At 39.3% G+C, this 15,128-nt stretch overlaps 1 protein-coding gene across 1 annotated transcript in view; it reads right to left on the minus strand.

Annotated features, from left to right (window-relative positions):
• LOC126203092 (snRNA-activating protein complex subunit 3-like) overlaps window positions 1-12,279 on the minus strand; it is a 73,380-nt gene extending 61,101 nt beyond the window's left edge. Inside the window, exon 1 of the mRNA XM_049937335.1 lies at window positions 11,880-12,279. Within this exon, the coding sequence (XP_049793292.1) occupies window positions 11,880-12,091 (212 nt within the window). The 5' untranslated portion in view covers window positions 12,092-12,279. The remainder of the gene's footprint in view (window positions 1-11,879) is intronic.
• Between the last annotated feature and the right edge of the window lie 2,849 nt (window positions 12,280-15,128).

The following is a 15,128-nucleotide window of genomic DNA, read 5'->3' on the forward strand; positions in this document are numbered from 1 at the left end:
AAGAGGAGTTTGTGGCACAACTTGACCAGAAGAAGGAATCGGTTGGTAGGACATGTTCTGAGGCATCAAGGGATCACCAATTTAGTATTGGAGGGCAGCGTGGAGGGTAAAAATCGTAGGGGGAGACCAAGAGATGAATACACTAAGCAGATTCAGAAGGATGTAGGTTGCAGTAGGTACTGGGAGATGAAGAAGCTTGCACAGGATAGAGTAGCATGGAGAGCTGCATCAAACCAGTCTCAGGACTGAAGACCACAACAACAACAACAGGCTATAAGGGGCTGTCCAAAATTTCTACACTCTCTTTGATCTTGTACCTGCATAATAAATTTCTGCCCTTGACGGAAAGTTTAAAAAAAAATAAATAAATAAAAATTTAAAAAATAATTAAAAAACTCTCACATATACGGGTTATGGTATACTGAAAACTTTCATGAAAATATTTTCAGTCAGAAACACTGCTTTCCTAGTTAGTTCATTTGGAGTAATTTTGATAATTACTCATTTATATGCAAGGAAGACTCCCATATCATAAATGATAAGCAATTGGAGTCCTTTTAAGTCCTTGGATCACTATTCTACAAATGGTTTCAAAGGTTCAAGGCCTAATTCATGCAGATACAATTTTCGGTGTTGGGTTTCTTTCATTCCACTTGGACACATTGTCTTTAATAGTGTGTATGAGTTTAGTACAGCTATATCAAGTAGTCTATAAATCAATGACAGTGGCTATCTCCTTGTACCTCCTTTTGAAGAGTATGGTCCAGGCATTTGATCTATGGCCTCTATTTCTCTCTCAGTGGAATTATGGTATAGGGTTATGTGGATTTCCTTTTTTGATGAAGTAACGAACACTTGCATGTCTTTTTGCCTGGCGTCCTTATCAAAATGAATCACTTTGTCCTACTCGTACTTCCTCCATATACAGCTCTTCCCACTAAACTTGACAGTAAATCCAATAATGAAATATTCAAGTACTGATAAATCCTCATTAAAATTAAAATTCGTGAAATCTTCTCGGGTGATCAGCCGAGTAAAATTATCATTAAGGCATATATTTTAGAATTGCAAACTGGAGATACATTTTTTCTTTGAGCTGCTTCATTTGTGTGCTCAACAATTTTCCTAACAATTTCAGGAGCGAAAAATTTCTTGAATGATTCACACATATATTAGTTAGTTTCCCACCAGCAGTTGTTCTCTGAGGTTCATGGACTATGTTGGCAAAATCCCTTCTACATTGGCTCAGAGCTGCTGCAAGGTACACTCTATCGAAATTTATAACATATATATTCGGAGAGTAGCCTGCATGGTTTGTTCCTTCACTGCCTTCTGTTTCTTCTTCATTTGAACCCTCTTAAATTTCCTTGTGATCTGACTTGAAATCACTGAACTATGATAATTCATTGTTTACTAAAAGTTCAGCAAGAATTTATGTCTCATTCATGCCACTATAACTCATTGTAGAAAATCTTCCTTACAAGAAAAAACTGTGGCTCTGTTGTGGCAAACTAGTAATAACAATAGTTAGCCTAAAAATGAATTATTAGACTCAACAAAGCACTGTAACACTCACACTCAAGGTTGCCATATGAAATTTAGACAAGTAGAATTATGGTCACATGCAGTACCAAACCAGTGTTATAGTTATATTTTTAATTTCCAATTTTCAAAATTTTAATCAGATAAATGTACAGAGACTAAATGATAATGGCCACAAAAACAGGATATTTACTATGATTTTTTTGTGGAAGAAAAGGTATGGGCAGTAAATGTTCACGAGTTTCATCAACTTCCAGAAGCAGCTTATGCAAGTTACGGGAAACAGTTTCTTGCACCTTGCTACAAGTATTTGCCAAATATGCCAGTTGCTGGAAGTTTTTCTCAAACTTTTAGTAGCTTTGTGTGTTCAACACTGGTATGAAAATGCCTGTGTCGAAAAGGACACAAAGACAGATCAGCTAAATATACCATAAAAACCCTTAAACACATGTAACTGAATATAGTCAGCTAATGAAGTGTGCAACGAACTTATGGATTATTTTATTTCACCAGAAAAGGAAGCAAAATAGCAGCACAAATGTCTATAAATTTTAGCCGATTTCTTCATGGTAGCATAAACATATATGAATTACATTTGTAATGAAAGTAATAACTAGGGTTTGCAAAAATTGAAGAATAACTAAAAGGCAATATCTTTGTGATATAGCCTGCCATATTTCTATATTCTGTTTTCGAATATTTCATTGCAGGCCTACAATAGACAAGAGAGTTTGGAAACAAGTTGTGACATTCTCAGAACCTTTTTGTTTTTCATCACAATTTTCCTTCAATGATATTAATGCATTACCAGTGGTGGCAGCTCTGGTTTTTAAGTACGGCACTGTAAACTTCCACTTGCAGCAAGTTCCTCAAATTAAATAACCTAATCGACTTGCAGAAGTAAACTTGCACAAGCTTTTGTTCAAATATGAACGCTTCAAGTGCTTGCAGAAGTTACTTGCTACTGACACATACCTTTACAACTTCACCATGCTTCAATAGATGACTGTTCCTCAAATTACAGATGAAAATAACTGTCAATATTCTAAGCAGTGTTGTGACTACTGTTTTGAAATTAAACTTTCATGAAAATAAGGAATGGAAGCATACTTTGTCTCTGTTTGCCACTACAAGTCTACAACTCACAACTGCAGACCTATGGGGATTACACAATATAGTAGTCCTTTATCAGGAGAAAGAAAACTGGCGTTCTACGGATCAGAGCGTGGAATGTCAGATCCCTTAATCGGGCAGGTAAATTAGAAAATTTAAAAAGGGTATTGGATAGGTTGAAGTTAGATGTAGTGGGAATTAGTGAAGTTCGGTGGCAGGAGGAACGAGACTTCTGGTAAGGTGAATACAGGGTTATAAATACAAAATCAAATAGAGGAAATGCTGAAGTAGGTTTAATAATGAATAAAAAAAAAATAGGAGTGCGGGTAAGCTACTACAAACAGCATAGTGAACACATTATTGTGACCAAGATAGACACAAAGCCAATGCCTACTACAGTAGTACAAGTTTATATGCCAACTAGCTCTGCATATGACAAAGAGACTGATGAAATGTATGATGACATAAAAGACATTATTCAGATAGTGAAGGGAGACGAAAATTTTATAGTCATCGGTGACTGTAATTCGACAGTAGGAAAAGGAAGAGAAGGAAACGTAGTAGGTGAATATGGATTGGGAGTAAGAAATTAAAGATGAAGCCACCTGGTAGAATTTTGCACAGAGCATAACTTAATCATAGCTAACACTTGGTTCAAGAATCATGAAAGAGGGTTGTATACATGGAAGAAGCCTGGAGATACTGGAAGGTGTCAGATTATATAATAGTAAGACAGAGATTTAGGAACCAGGTTTTAAATTGTAAGACATTTCCAGGGGCAGATGTGGACTCTGACCACAATCTACTGGTTATGAACTGTAGATTAAAACTGAAGAAACTGCAAAAAGGTGGGAATTTGAGGAGATGGGACCTGGATAAACTGACTAAACCAGAGGTTGTACAGTGTTTCAGGGAGAGCATAAGGGAACAATTGACAGGAATGGAGGCAAGAAATACAGTAGAAGAATAATAGGTAGTTTTGAGGGATGAAGTAGTGGAGGCTGCAGAGGATCAAGTAGGTAAAAAGACAAGGGCTAATAGAAACCCTTGGGTTCCAGAAGAAATACTGAGTTTAATTGATGAAAGGAGAAAATACAAAAATGCAGTAAATGAAACAGGCAAAAAGGAATACAAATGTCTCAAAAATAAGATTGACAGGAAGTGCAAAATGGCTAAGCAGGGATGGCTACAGGACAAATGTAAGGATGTAGAGAAATATCAGTATGGGTACAATAGATACTGCCTACAGGAAAGTTACAGAGAGACCTTTGGAGAAAAGAGAACCACCTGTATGAATAACAAAAGCTCAAATGGAAACCCAGTTCCAAGCAAAGAGGGGAAAGCAGGAAGGTGGAAGGAGTATATAGAGGGTCTAAACAAGGGCGATGTACTTGAGGACAATATTATGGAAATGGACGAGGACATAGATGAAGAGGATATGGGAGATATGATACCACATGAAGAGTTTGACAGAGCACTGAAAGATCTTAGTCAAAACAGGCCCCTGGAGTAGACAACATCAAAACTCTTCCATCTGGTGAGCAAGGTGTATGAGACAGGCAAAATACCCTCAGACTTCAAGAAGAATATAATAATTCAAATCCCAAAAAAGCAGGTGTTGACAGGTGTGAAAATAACCGGACTATCAGTTTAATAAGTCACGGCTGCAAAATACTAACGCGAATTCTTTACAGACGAATGGAAAAACTGGTGGAAGGAGACCTCGGGGAAGATCAGTTTGGACTCTGTAGAAATGTTGGAACACGTGAGGCTATACTGATCCTACAACTTATCTTAGAAGATAGATTAGGAAAATGCAAACCTAAGTTTCTAGCATTTGTAGACTTAGAGAAAGCTTTCAACATGTTGATTGGAAGATTCTCTTTCAAATTCTGAAGGTTGCAGGGGTCAAAAACAGGGAGCGAAAGGCTATTTACAACTTGTACAGAAACCAGACAGCAGTTATAATAGTTGAGGGGCGTGAAAGGGAAGCACTGGTTGGGAAGGGAGTGAGACAGGGTTGTAGCCTATCCCCGATGTTATTCAATCTGTATATTGAGCAAGCAGTAAAGGAAACAAAAGAAAAGTTTGGCGTAGGAATTAAAATCCATGGTGAAGAAATAAAAACTTTGAGGTTTGCCCATGACATTGTAATTTTGTCAGAGACAGCAAAGGACCTGGAAGAGCATTTGAACAGAGTGGTCACTGTCTTGAAAGGAGGATATAAGATGATCAACAAAAGCAAAACAAGGATAACTGAGTGTAGTTGAATAAAATCGGGTGATGCTGAGAGAATTAGATTAGGAAATTACACACAAAGTAGAAAATGAGTTTTGCTACTTGGGGAGCAAAATAACTGATGATGGCCGAAGTAAGGTGATATAAAATATAGACTGGCTATGGCAGAGAAAGCATTTCTGAAGAAGAGAAATTGGTTAACATCGGGTACAGATTTAGGTGTCACAAAGCCTTTTCTGAAAGTATTTGTACGGAGTGTAGCCATGTAGGGAAGTGAAACATGGACGATAAATAGTTTAGTCAAGAAGAGAATAGAAGCTTTTGAAATGTGGTGCTGCAGAATAATGCTGAAGATTAGATGGGTTGATCACATAACTACTGAGGACGTACAGAATAGAATTGGGGAGGAGAGGAATTGTAGCACAACTTGACTAGAAGAAGGGATCGGTTGGTAGGACACATTCTGAGGCTTCAAGAGATCACCAATTTAATACTGGAGGGAAGTGTGGAGGGTAAAAATTGCAGAGGGAGACCAAGGGATGAATACACTAAGCAGATTCAGAAGGATGTAGGTTGCAGTAGTTACTTGGAGATGAAGTAGCTTGCACAGGATAAAGTAACATGGAAAGCTGCAGCAAACCAGTCTATGGACTGAACCACCACCACCACCACCACCACCACCACCACCACCACCACCACCACCATCGGTCAACCGAAGTGTCCGATTCCACCAGTCAGCTCTGACCCGTGACATAAGGCTGTTGTGGTACGTGACGTCATAATGGCGGGGAGCTTAGTTTGTGAGAGTGGCATGTTTGTAGGTGTCGTTTTGATGCGATTGGTGGTGCTCTCTTTTGGTGTGTTTATGTGTTGTGTGTTAGGTGATGTTTTCAGTTTAGTTTGCGTGTGTGGCGTGTTTATAGGTGGCATATTGTTGCGATCTGTGGTTCTCTCTGGTGGTGTGTTTATGGTTAGCATGTTATGAGGCGTATGGGTTCATTTGCTTGGTAGAATTGCACGTGTGTGGCATTGGTAGTGACTGTGCTTTCAGCGGAATATTTTTAAGTGAGTTAACGATTTTGGTTTTGTTATGTCGACATTATTGTAGTTTTTTTTCTGTTCAGCGTGTGTGAATTTTGGTAAATCAGTTTGCATATGACTGACAAGGTCAAAAGTTTTCGGTTGTCGGCGATGATGGGGGACAGTGCGTTGTCTCCAATAAAATTTCTTCAGCTATTCGGCCCGTTGGCTGAAGTCGTGAAGTGTTCAGTGTGTTGTGAAGAAATGAGGCTTACTAAAGTTCAGGCATCTTGGATCAGGAACAGCTATATGTGGAGATGTTGTAAGGATAACAGGTCAAGGGAAAATGTTCGATTCCATTGGATATTGTTTTTAGTTGATTTTGGGAAAGTTGTGGTCATTTTATTTTATCATTTTTGTCGTTTGGTTTAGTGGCGTGTGTTTATTTTTAGTTTGTCCTCACCCTAAAACCCCTAATTTACCCCGCTTGTCCTGTCAGCTTCATTATATTTTTGGAGGAATGTGTGTTTGGTGGTTTTTCCATCTTTTATTGTATTTGATGTCATTTTTATATAATGACATCATAGTCGCGATATGGGAGTAGTTCTGAATGGTCGTTTCTGCCATATTGGTGATATCATTGGTCAAAGCAGATGGGTGGAATCTGACGTTTTCTTTTACACCCCCCCCCTCCACCACCACCACCACCACCACCACCACCACCACCACCAACAACAACAACAACAACAACAACAATCCATAGAAGATATGTCTTTACTCTTAACAGTCGATATAGTCGGTGGGCCATGGTTGGTGGCCTTTGGTGGGGGGCCTTAATAGTCAAATGGTGTGCTATTTAAATGAGTGCATGTGCCGAGATGTAAAACAGTAGCGGTGGTGGAGGTGCAGGAATATGCAAGTTGCTACCACTCCACCCTCAAGGTAACAATAGCCGCATATGCTTTAACCAAGTGATGTTAAATGTTCTTGGAGAAAATGAAGATAGACATCACAGATTACGGATGAATAGGAAAGTAGTTTCACATTAGTGGCGTTGTCTACAACTAGTACAATTTTCAATATTGGTCTGATGAAAAGCCTATCACCTACATGAAACCCCCTCTCCATTCAGAAAAGTAACAGTTTGATGTACAATACCATCTTGGGCAATAATCAGACCTTACTTTTTTGAATATGAACAACGTAATGCAGTGATAGTGAACTCTAAATGCTATGCTGACGAGTTGGTAGCATTTTCTCTGACTGGACTCAATGCCTACAAAGCAAATACGGAAACACTCTTCCAGGAGGACAGTGAAACAAGTATTGGAGCTGCAGTGTCAATGGATTTGCTTACACTCTTATTTCCTGACTGTCTCACCAGCAGAATCGGTGATACTCCATTGCCTCCCTGTTAATCAGTTTTATCAGCTAGGAGATTTTCTTCTCTGGGGTTACCCCAAATCCAAAGTATTCCAGAAGAACCAGAGATTTGAAGGAGCAAATTTTCCATGAAATACACAATTCCATTGGAGATGCAGTGCAATGTCATGCGCAGGTCCAGGCTCTGATAATGTGTATTCAAAAACCGATAACTTTCAAAGTAAACTATCAATTTCCATTCACGTGCAAAGGATTCACGGAAAAAAAACATTATCTCCAATTTGCACAGTTTCTTTCAATCAACCTGTCTAAATGCTTTGCCCTATACCAAAATAATCTTTTCCTTGCAGTTTCACAAATTGCAAATTTTGTCCTTTTTGTAGATAAGAGACAAAAAAGGTACTAGTCCCCCTACTGGAAAGGCAGCTAATGAAACATTTAAAAACGATCAACAAATGCTATATATATATATATATATATATATATATATATATATATATATATATATATATAACAGAGGGAAACATTCCACGTGGAAAAAATATATCTAAAAAGAAAGATGATGAGACTTACCAAACAAAAGCGCTGGCAGGTCGATAGACACACAAACAAACAAAACACAAATATACACACAAAATTCAAGCTTTCGCAACAAACTGTTGCCTCATCAGGAAAGAGGGAAGGAGAGGGAAGGACGAAAGGATGTGGGTTTTAAGGGAGAGGGTAAGGAGTCATTCCAATCCCGGGAGCGGAAAGACTTACCTTAGGGGGAAAAAAGGACAGGTATACACTCGCACACACACACATATCCATCCACAGTGTGTGTGTGCGCGAGTGTATACCTGTCCTTTTTTCCCCCTAAGGTAAGTCTTTCCGCTCCCGGGATTGGAATGACTCCTTACCCTCTCCCTTAAAACCCACATCCTTTCGTCTTTCCCTCTCCTTCCCTCTTTCCTGATGAGGCAACAGTTTGTTGCGAAAGCTTGAATTTTGTGTGTATATTTGTGTTTGTTTGTGTGTCTATCGACCTGCCAGCGCTTTTGTTTGGTAAGTCTCATCATCTTTCTTTATATATATATATACACACACACACACACACACACACACACACACTATATATACACACACACTCCCCTAGCCACCAAGCGGTGTGTGTGGCGGAGGGCACAATTCGCGCTTAAGTCATAATTCCCCCCCCCCCCCCCCCCGCAGATGACACGAGGGAAAAATGACTGACTGAATGCCTCAGTACAAGCTCTAATTTCCCTTGTCTTAGAATGGTGATCATTACGCTATTCGAAAGTTGGTGGTAATAATAATGCTCTACATCCTCGGCGAAGATCGGATTTTAGTGAGCAGCCCCTTCCGTTTAGCGCGCCATCTATCTGCAAGTGTGTCCTGCTTCAAACTTTCTACGAGATTTGTAATGCTCCCGCGATGGTTAAATGTACCAGTCATGAATCTTGCCGCTCTTCTATGGACCTTCTCAATCTTTTCAATCAGACCCAACTGGTAAGAGTCCCATACAGACGAACAGTACTCTAAGACTGGACAAACTAATGTATTGTAAGCAATTTCTTTTGTTGAAGGACTGCATCGCTTCTTGATTCTACCAATAAACCACAATGTAAAGTTCGCCTTGCCCGTTACTTGTGTAATCTGATCATTCCATTTGAGATCATTTCGAATAGTCACACCCAGATATTTGACAGATGTTACTGCTTCCAAAGACTGTTCATTTATCTTGTACTCTTACATTAATGGGAATTTTTGCCTTGTTATACACAGCTTGCTTCAAGCACAATGGATTGTCACTGAATTATAACACTCAGTACACAGTAGCCTACTTCTCACAGAACCCCACCAATTATATAGATATAAAAAAGTTTCTCCAATAATAGAATACAAAAAGCTCATAATCCAAGACAGAAAAGCATGATGTGTCCCCTAAGTTGCTGTGTACCTGGACTTTAAAAAGGCATACTTCTCTGTTGACAAAACATCTCTGTTTCAGTTACTGGAAGTGTCTTGTGTAGGTGATAAAACAAGAAACATAATTCAGCAAGTACCAATGAACAGAAAATCTACAGTAAAATTTTTAGGCCTATGTCAGGTAGGCCTATCTGAAGCTGTGTGTGTGTGTGTGTGTGTGTGTGTGTGTGTGTGTGTGTGTGTGTGTGTGTGAGAACAGGTGTAAGACAAGCAGATTATCTGTCTCCTATTGGGAAATATCGAAGCGTGCGATCCTGCCCGTCTGCTTTGACCCATGACGTCACAAATATGGCGGAAACAAAAACAAACACACACACTTTCCACAAGAAGCCTAATGACACTAACGGGACAAGCGCGGCAAATGGGGTGTTTTGGGTGGTGGGCAAACTAAATATAAACAAATTTAGATGCCTTTTGTAGCTACAGCGTGTAAGTGAAGACAGCCATGCACGAATACCCACCCACCTCCCCAGGGGTCGTAACCCCTGCAACCCATAGAAGATGAAGATGCTTCAGTAGCTGATTAGTGTTTTTTGTCTTTTTAAAAAAAAAATCTGACGGGATAGAACGAACAGATCAGAAAAGTAAATAAAATAAGATAAAGCAGAACTGGAGACAGCCACACTCAAACCAAACTCCGCACCGTCATGGCGTCACACACGAGAACACCCTTACGTCACGGGTCAAAGCTGACGCATGGGATCGGACGCTTCTGTCGACTCTCCTATTGTTTAGCTGTGTTCTTAGAATGTGATCCAAGAGTGGGAAACTTGGAAAGATGAAGTCAATGACCTGGTGCAACTGAGCTATAAAGCAAGACTCTCAGAATTCGGATTTTGCCAACAATCTTTGCATTACTGTCCAGAGGCATAGCAATGACAACAAGAAAAATCACCATTTTGAAAAGAATGGAGAGAAACAGCATGCAAATATCATATGCAAAAATAGAACATATGAGAAATATGAAAGATGCTCCACATTTAATGAACACAGATTATGGAAAAATTTACAGATTAAATAAATTTAAATACCTCAGTAATGTAATATATAGAAATGGCTGTGACAGGGAAGCTTATTAACTCAGAACACTGACAATAGAGATGGCCTTTCAGTAAACTAAAGGATCAACGGAAGCATCCGATTCCACCTGTCTGCTTTGACCCATGACGTAAGGGTGTGTGTGTGACGTCATTACAGTGCGGAGTTTATGAATTGGTTGTGTTTGTAGATATCGTCTTGATGTGTTTGATAGCTCTCTCTCTCTCTGTCAGTATGGATTCTGGAGGTCAACTGCAACTGATGATACCAAAACACCAACGTCTACAGCAAAAAAACTACGAAAATTGGAATATATAGATCAATAGTAAGTACTGATACGAAAAAACCACCACCTACAACAACGAAAACACCACCTCAAAAATTCAAAAGGCAAACATCCCTACGTAAATGAAAACACATTCAATGCACAATAAATACATAAAACATTACAACTCGAGAAAAATAGACCAAAAAGAACAATTACTTACCACCAACAAATTTCTACACTGTAAAGTAGGTCGGCCATCACAAAAAAGGGTCAAGGGAAGTGTCCTATTCCTGTAGATTTTAATTTTTTTATTTGTTCGTCATTTTGTGTTTTGGGATCGTGGTGTGCCTTTTTTACTGTTATACTTAGCTATTCCCCTCCCTAAAATCCCCAATTTCCCGCGGCTGCACCGTTAGTTTGATTGTATTTTTGGAGGGAGATGTTACTGTCTTAGTTATACGTATTTTCTTGTTTGTTGCCGTGTGTATGTAGTAAAACACACACACACACACACACACACACACACACACACACACACACACACACAGGGAACCATCAAACACAAGATGACATCTACAAAAACAACCAATTCATAAACTCCGCACCGTAATGACGTCACACACAACACACTACACCATTACGTCATGGGTCAATAGGAGACTGATGGAATCGGACGCTTCCATATCCGAATATTTCGGATATGGAATAATAATATACGGAAAGGCACTACGACAAGAATATGTCACAGTATGGTGGAGAACATAGCTCTATATGGAAGGAGCCGAGACGTGTCCCAATCACGGAAAGTTACAGACAAAATTAGAACAGTTGAAATGAACCGTATGAGAAAACGTCTACACCTACCTGGGCATAACAGGATACGAAATGAGGAGGTATGGAGCCGAATGGATACACAGTTCTCCATAACAAAAACGTTGGAGAATAGAGGGCTTCTGTGATACTGGCACGTAAAATGTAGGGCCTACGCCTAACCAAAGGTGGCCAAGAAATGTTTTAAAACCCGGAAGAAGGAGAGGAAGGCCAGCGCTACGATGGAAAAAATACATACAGGAAGCAACGGTAGACAGAAATTTAAAACCGGGCGACCGGAGCGAAAGAGGCGTGGGGGAATCGAAAATGATAGTTCCAAGGGAAAACGTTAAAAAAGTAAGTAACTGTATAGCATTTTAATTAAATGAACATGTTAGACTTCTTTTCACGTCCCATATACAAATATCTGTTGAATACGACAAATGTATCGAAAAATAATAAAACATGCACTGACCTGCACCTCTCCGCGAGCTCTTTATGCTCCTCCGGAGTAATCTTTCTACCAATGAGACTATGTTCATTGGGATTTTTCTTCTTGCGTTTCTTTTTTGTAATGGTTACAGTGTTTGGCACCGTCTCCAGTGACAATCGGAATTCTTGAAAGTATCTTGACAAGAAAATTTTCTCCGTTTCAAATGACGCATTTTTCTCGTATAAGAAATCCATGTTACAGAAAATAAATACTATACAGGAAGTTCTGTTTCAAACAAAACTGCACACTATAACATCAAACACGTGACAAAGTTTATCCTATCTGACACCTCCCTTTCACTCTACCAAACTCAAACAACTACAATCAACGAATACAAACACAAACACACCCCCACCTGTTCTGCACTTGCGCTTCTAAAATGAAGATCTTTGGTGAAAGATACAATATACAGACAAACTTCCACGTGCCACTAAAATGACACTACCACTTATATCGTGAAGTCATGTTCCCGTAAGCAACAAAAGTTACGCCACAACAAATGGTGTGACAGTTGATACAATAGTGCCTCCGTGTGCTGCTGGTTCAGCAGTCTCGTGTCAAAACTGTCGTGGTACTGAAAAGATGAGTGAAAGACGTGTTAGGTTAGTATTTTACTAATTTTCTTCAGCAACTATAGCTGTATACATGAAAATAATCAGCAACCAACTGCATAAAAGAAATTTAATTTCTTAACCGGTTTCAGGCAAATAATACGATAGTTCTAACCTTTTGAAGAAGGCCCTAGGTGCCTGAAACTGGCTAAGAAATTAAATTTCTTTTATGTACCTGGTTGCTGATTATTTCAATATATAAGTGTTAGTGTCATATGTGTTGAGAAACAGTTGGAACCATTAAAATTGAACAAAGTTCCAGGGGCCGATGGATTCCATATCAGAGTCTGTACTGAATCAGCAGATGAATTGGCCCCTCCTCCAACTGTAATCGGTCGTAGATTCCTCAAACGAAAAAGTGTATGCTATAGTTGGAACGAAGCACAGGTCACACCCATTTACAAGAAGAGTAGTGGAAGTGATCCACAAAACTATCATCCAATATCCTTGACATCGATTTATTCTTGACTTGAGACACCGGGATGACTTGAGACAAAATGACATACATTTATAGTTCTGCGTTATGCCAGGTTTTAGTTTACATAACCAATATTTTATCCTTTGTTTGGTTTTCACGTAACAACAGCTTTCTGAGTGAGGTAAAGTCATTCTTAAAATAATAATGTTGGCAGCCATGTATCATTTGAAAACAGAATGTAAAATATCGTCTTTGACAATTGTTCCGGAACTTTCTTTGTTTGACTGCATGAAAAATAATTTTCGGTGAGTATCTTCGAAGCTTCGACAAGAATATAAAATAATAAAAGTTGAAGTGTAGACATAACCTTATTCCTACTAAAGATTTTTAATTTTATTCTTGCAGAAAATGCTACATGTTCATGTTAAAAAAAGCTGGTACAAGCAAATTTGCAAGTAGCAACTTAGAAAGTTTGGAAAAGGCTCTTGAAGATGTAAAAATGTGCCGCCTTAGCCTTCGTAAAGCATCTGAGAAATATTCTATAGAAAAGTACAAGCTTTCTCGTGCACTTAACGGGAAACACTAATAAAACTGGTGGACATACTATTCTGTTGTCAACAGAAGAAGATACTCAAGTGAAAACTGTGCTTACAGAAAGTGAATGAGGATTTCCATTTACTGCTTATAACATCAGACTTTTAGTTAAATACTATCGTGACAGGCAAGGGAGAACCATCCCTAGATTCAGGAACAACATGCCTGGTGATGAGTGGGTGCAATCATTCCTAAATCGCCATAGTTATGTGCTGTCTGTGTGGTTAGCAGACAATATATAGAGCTTTCTCGAGCACAAGTTTCTCCAGAAATCATCAACATCTTTTTCGATAATTTGCAAGTTGAACTGCAGAATATTGAGCCAGCATCAGCCATCAACTTTGATGAAACAGATTTATCAGATGATCCAGACAGAAAGCATGTTGTGGTCAAAATGAGTTGCAAGCACCCTGATTTTATTCTCAGTTCTTGAAAAGCCCATATATCCCTCATGTTGGGATCTATAGGAGATGGCACACTTCTTCTTCCATTTGTCATTTACCTATCACTTCATCTCTGGGACACTTGGACATCATGTGGCCCAAAGGGAATACAAAATCTGGGAGGATAGATCAAAAGACATTTGAAGAATGGTTCTGAACAACAGCCTACCCATATTTATAGCAGCAAGATTCACCATAGGTGACAATCTATCGTCTCTCATGTCTCAAAGTGTAATAGCAAAGCCGGCCGATGTGGCCGAGCGGTTCTAGGCGCTTCAGTCTGGAACCGTGTGACTGCTACGGTCGCAGGTTCGAGTCCGGCCTCGGGCATGGATGTGTGTATTGTCCTTTGGTTAGTTAGGTCTAAGTAGTTCTAAGTACTAGGGAACTGATGACCTCAGATGTTGAGTCCCATAGTGCACAGAGCCATTTGAACCATTTTTGTAATAGCAAAATCCAGAGAGGAAGATATAAAATTTATTTGCCTGTAAAGGAATTCTGCCCATCTTTGTCAGCCTCTTCAGCCTTCTTCAGACCATTCAAGTGACACTGTCCTGAGATTTTGATGGAGTGTAAGATGAAAGGAAACAGAGGAGCAGTGCCTAAGGACAGATTCCCATCAATGTTAAAAAAGCTGTTTTCAAGAACTGTAGGCTCAGCAGGAGATGATATAAGCTCAGGACTTGGAAAATGTGGTATCATTCCTATGGATCGCCAGAAGGTACTGGCTCAAATCTCTTCTACGTGTGCCAACAATGGTAACACCAATGGTAACAGATGTTGAGTTGAGGAACAACTGGAGGGGAGTATGATTGACCTTTTGAAGAGGTTGCACAATGGGGACAAAAATAATGGTACTATGCCAAAACAGAAGAGGAGAACTGAACCAGGCGAGAGTGTGTCAAATATTGAGCCTAATGAAGAACAACTGGATTTGACTACTGATGATGGCAGTGCAGAATGTGCTGAACCTGAGCATCCATTAATGAATTATGTTAATGGCAATGACAGTAACCTTTAATTTCCAGAGGTTGTTTAACAGGAACATAATGTTTCCTACGAAAGCATAACTGAAGGAGTTTATCTGCTCATTGAAATGTCTATAGAAGGTGCTCCAAAAAAGTCCAACATCACTAAAAAGTGTTTTGTGGGGAAAGTGGCCACA

Source organism: Schistocerca nitens, chromosome 9 (assembly GCF_023898315.1).
Source record: "Schistocerca nitens isolate TAMUIC-IGC-003100 chromosome 9, iqSchNite1.1, whole genome shotgun sequence".
Classification (NCBI taxonomy): Eukaryota; Metazoa; Arthropoda; class Insecta; order Orthoptera; family Acrididae; genus Schistocerca; species Schistocerca nitens.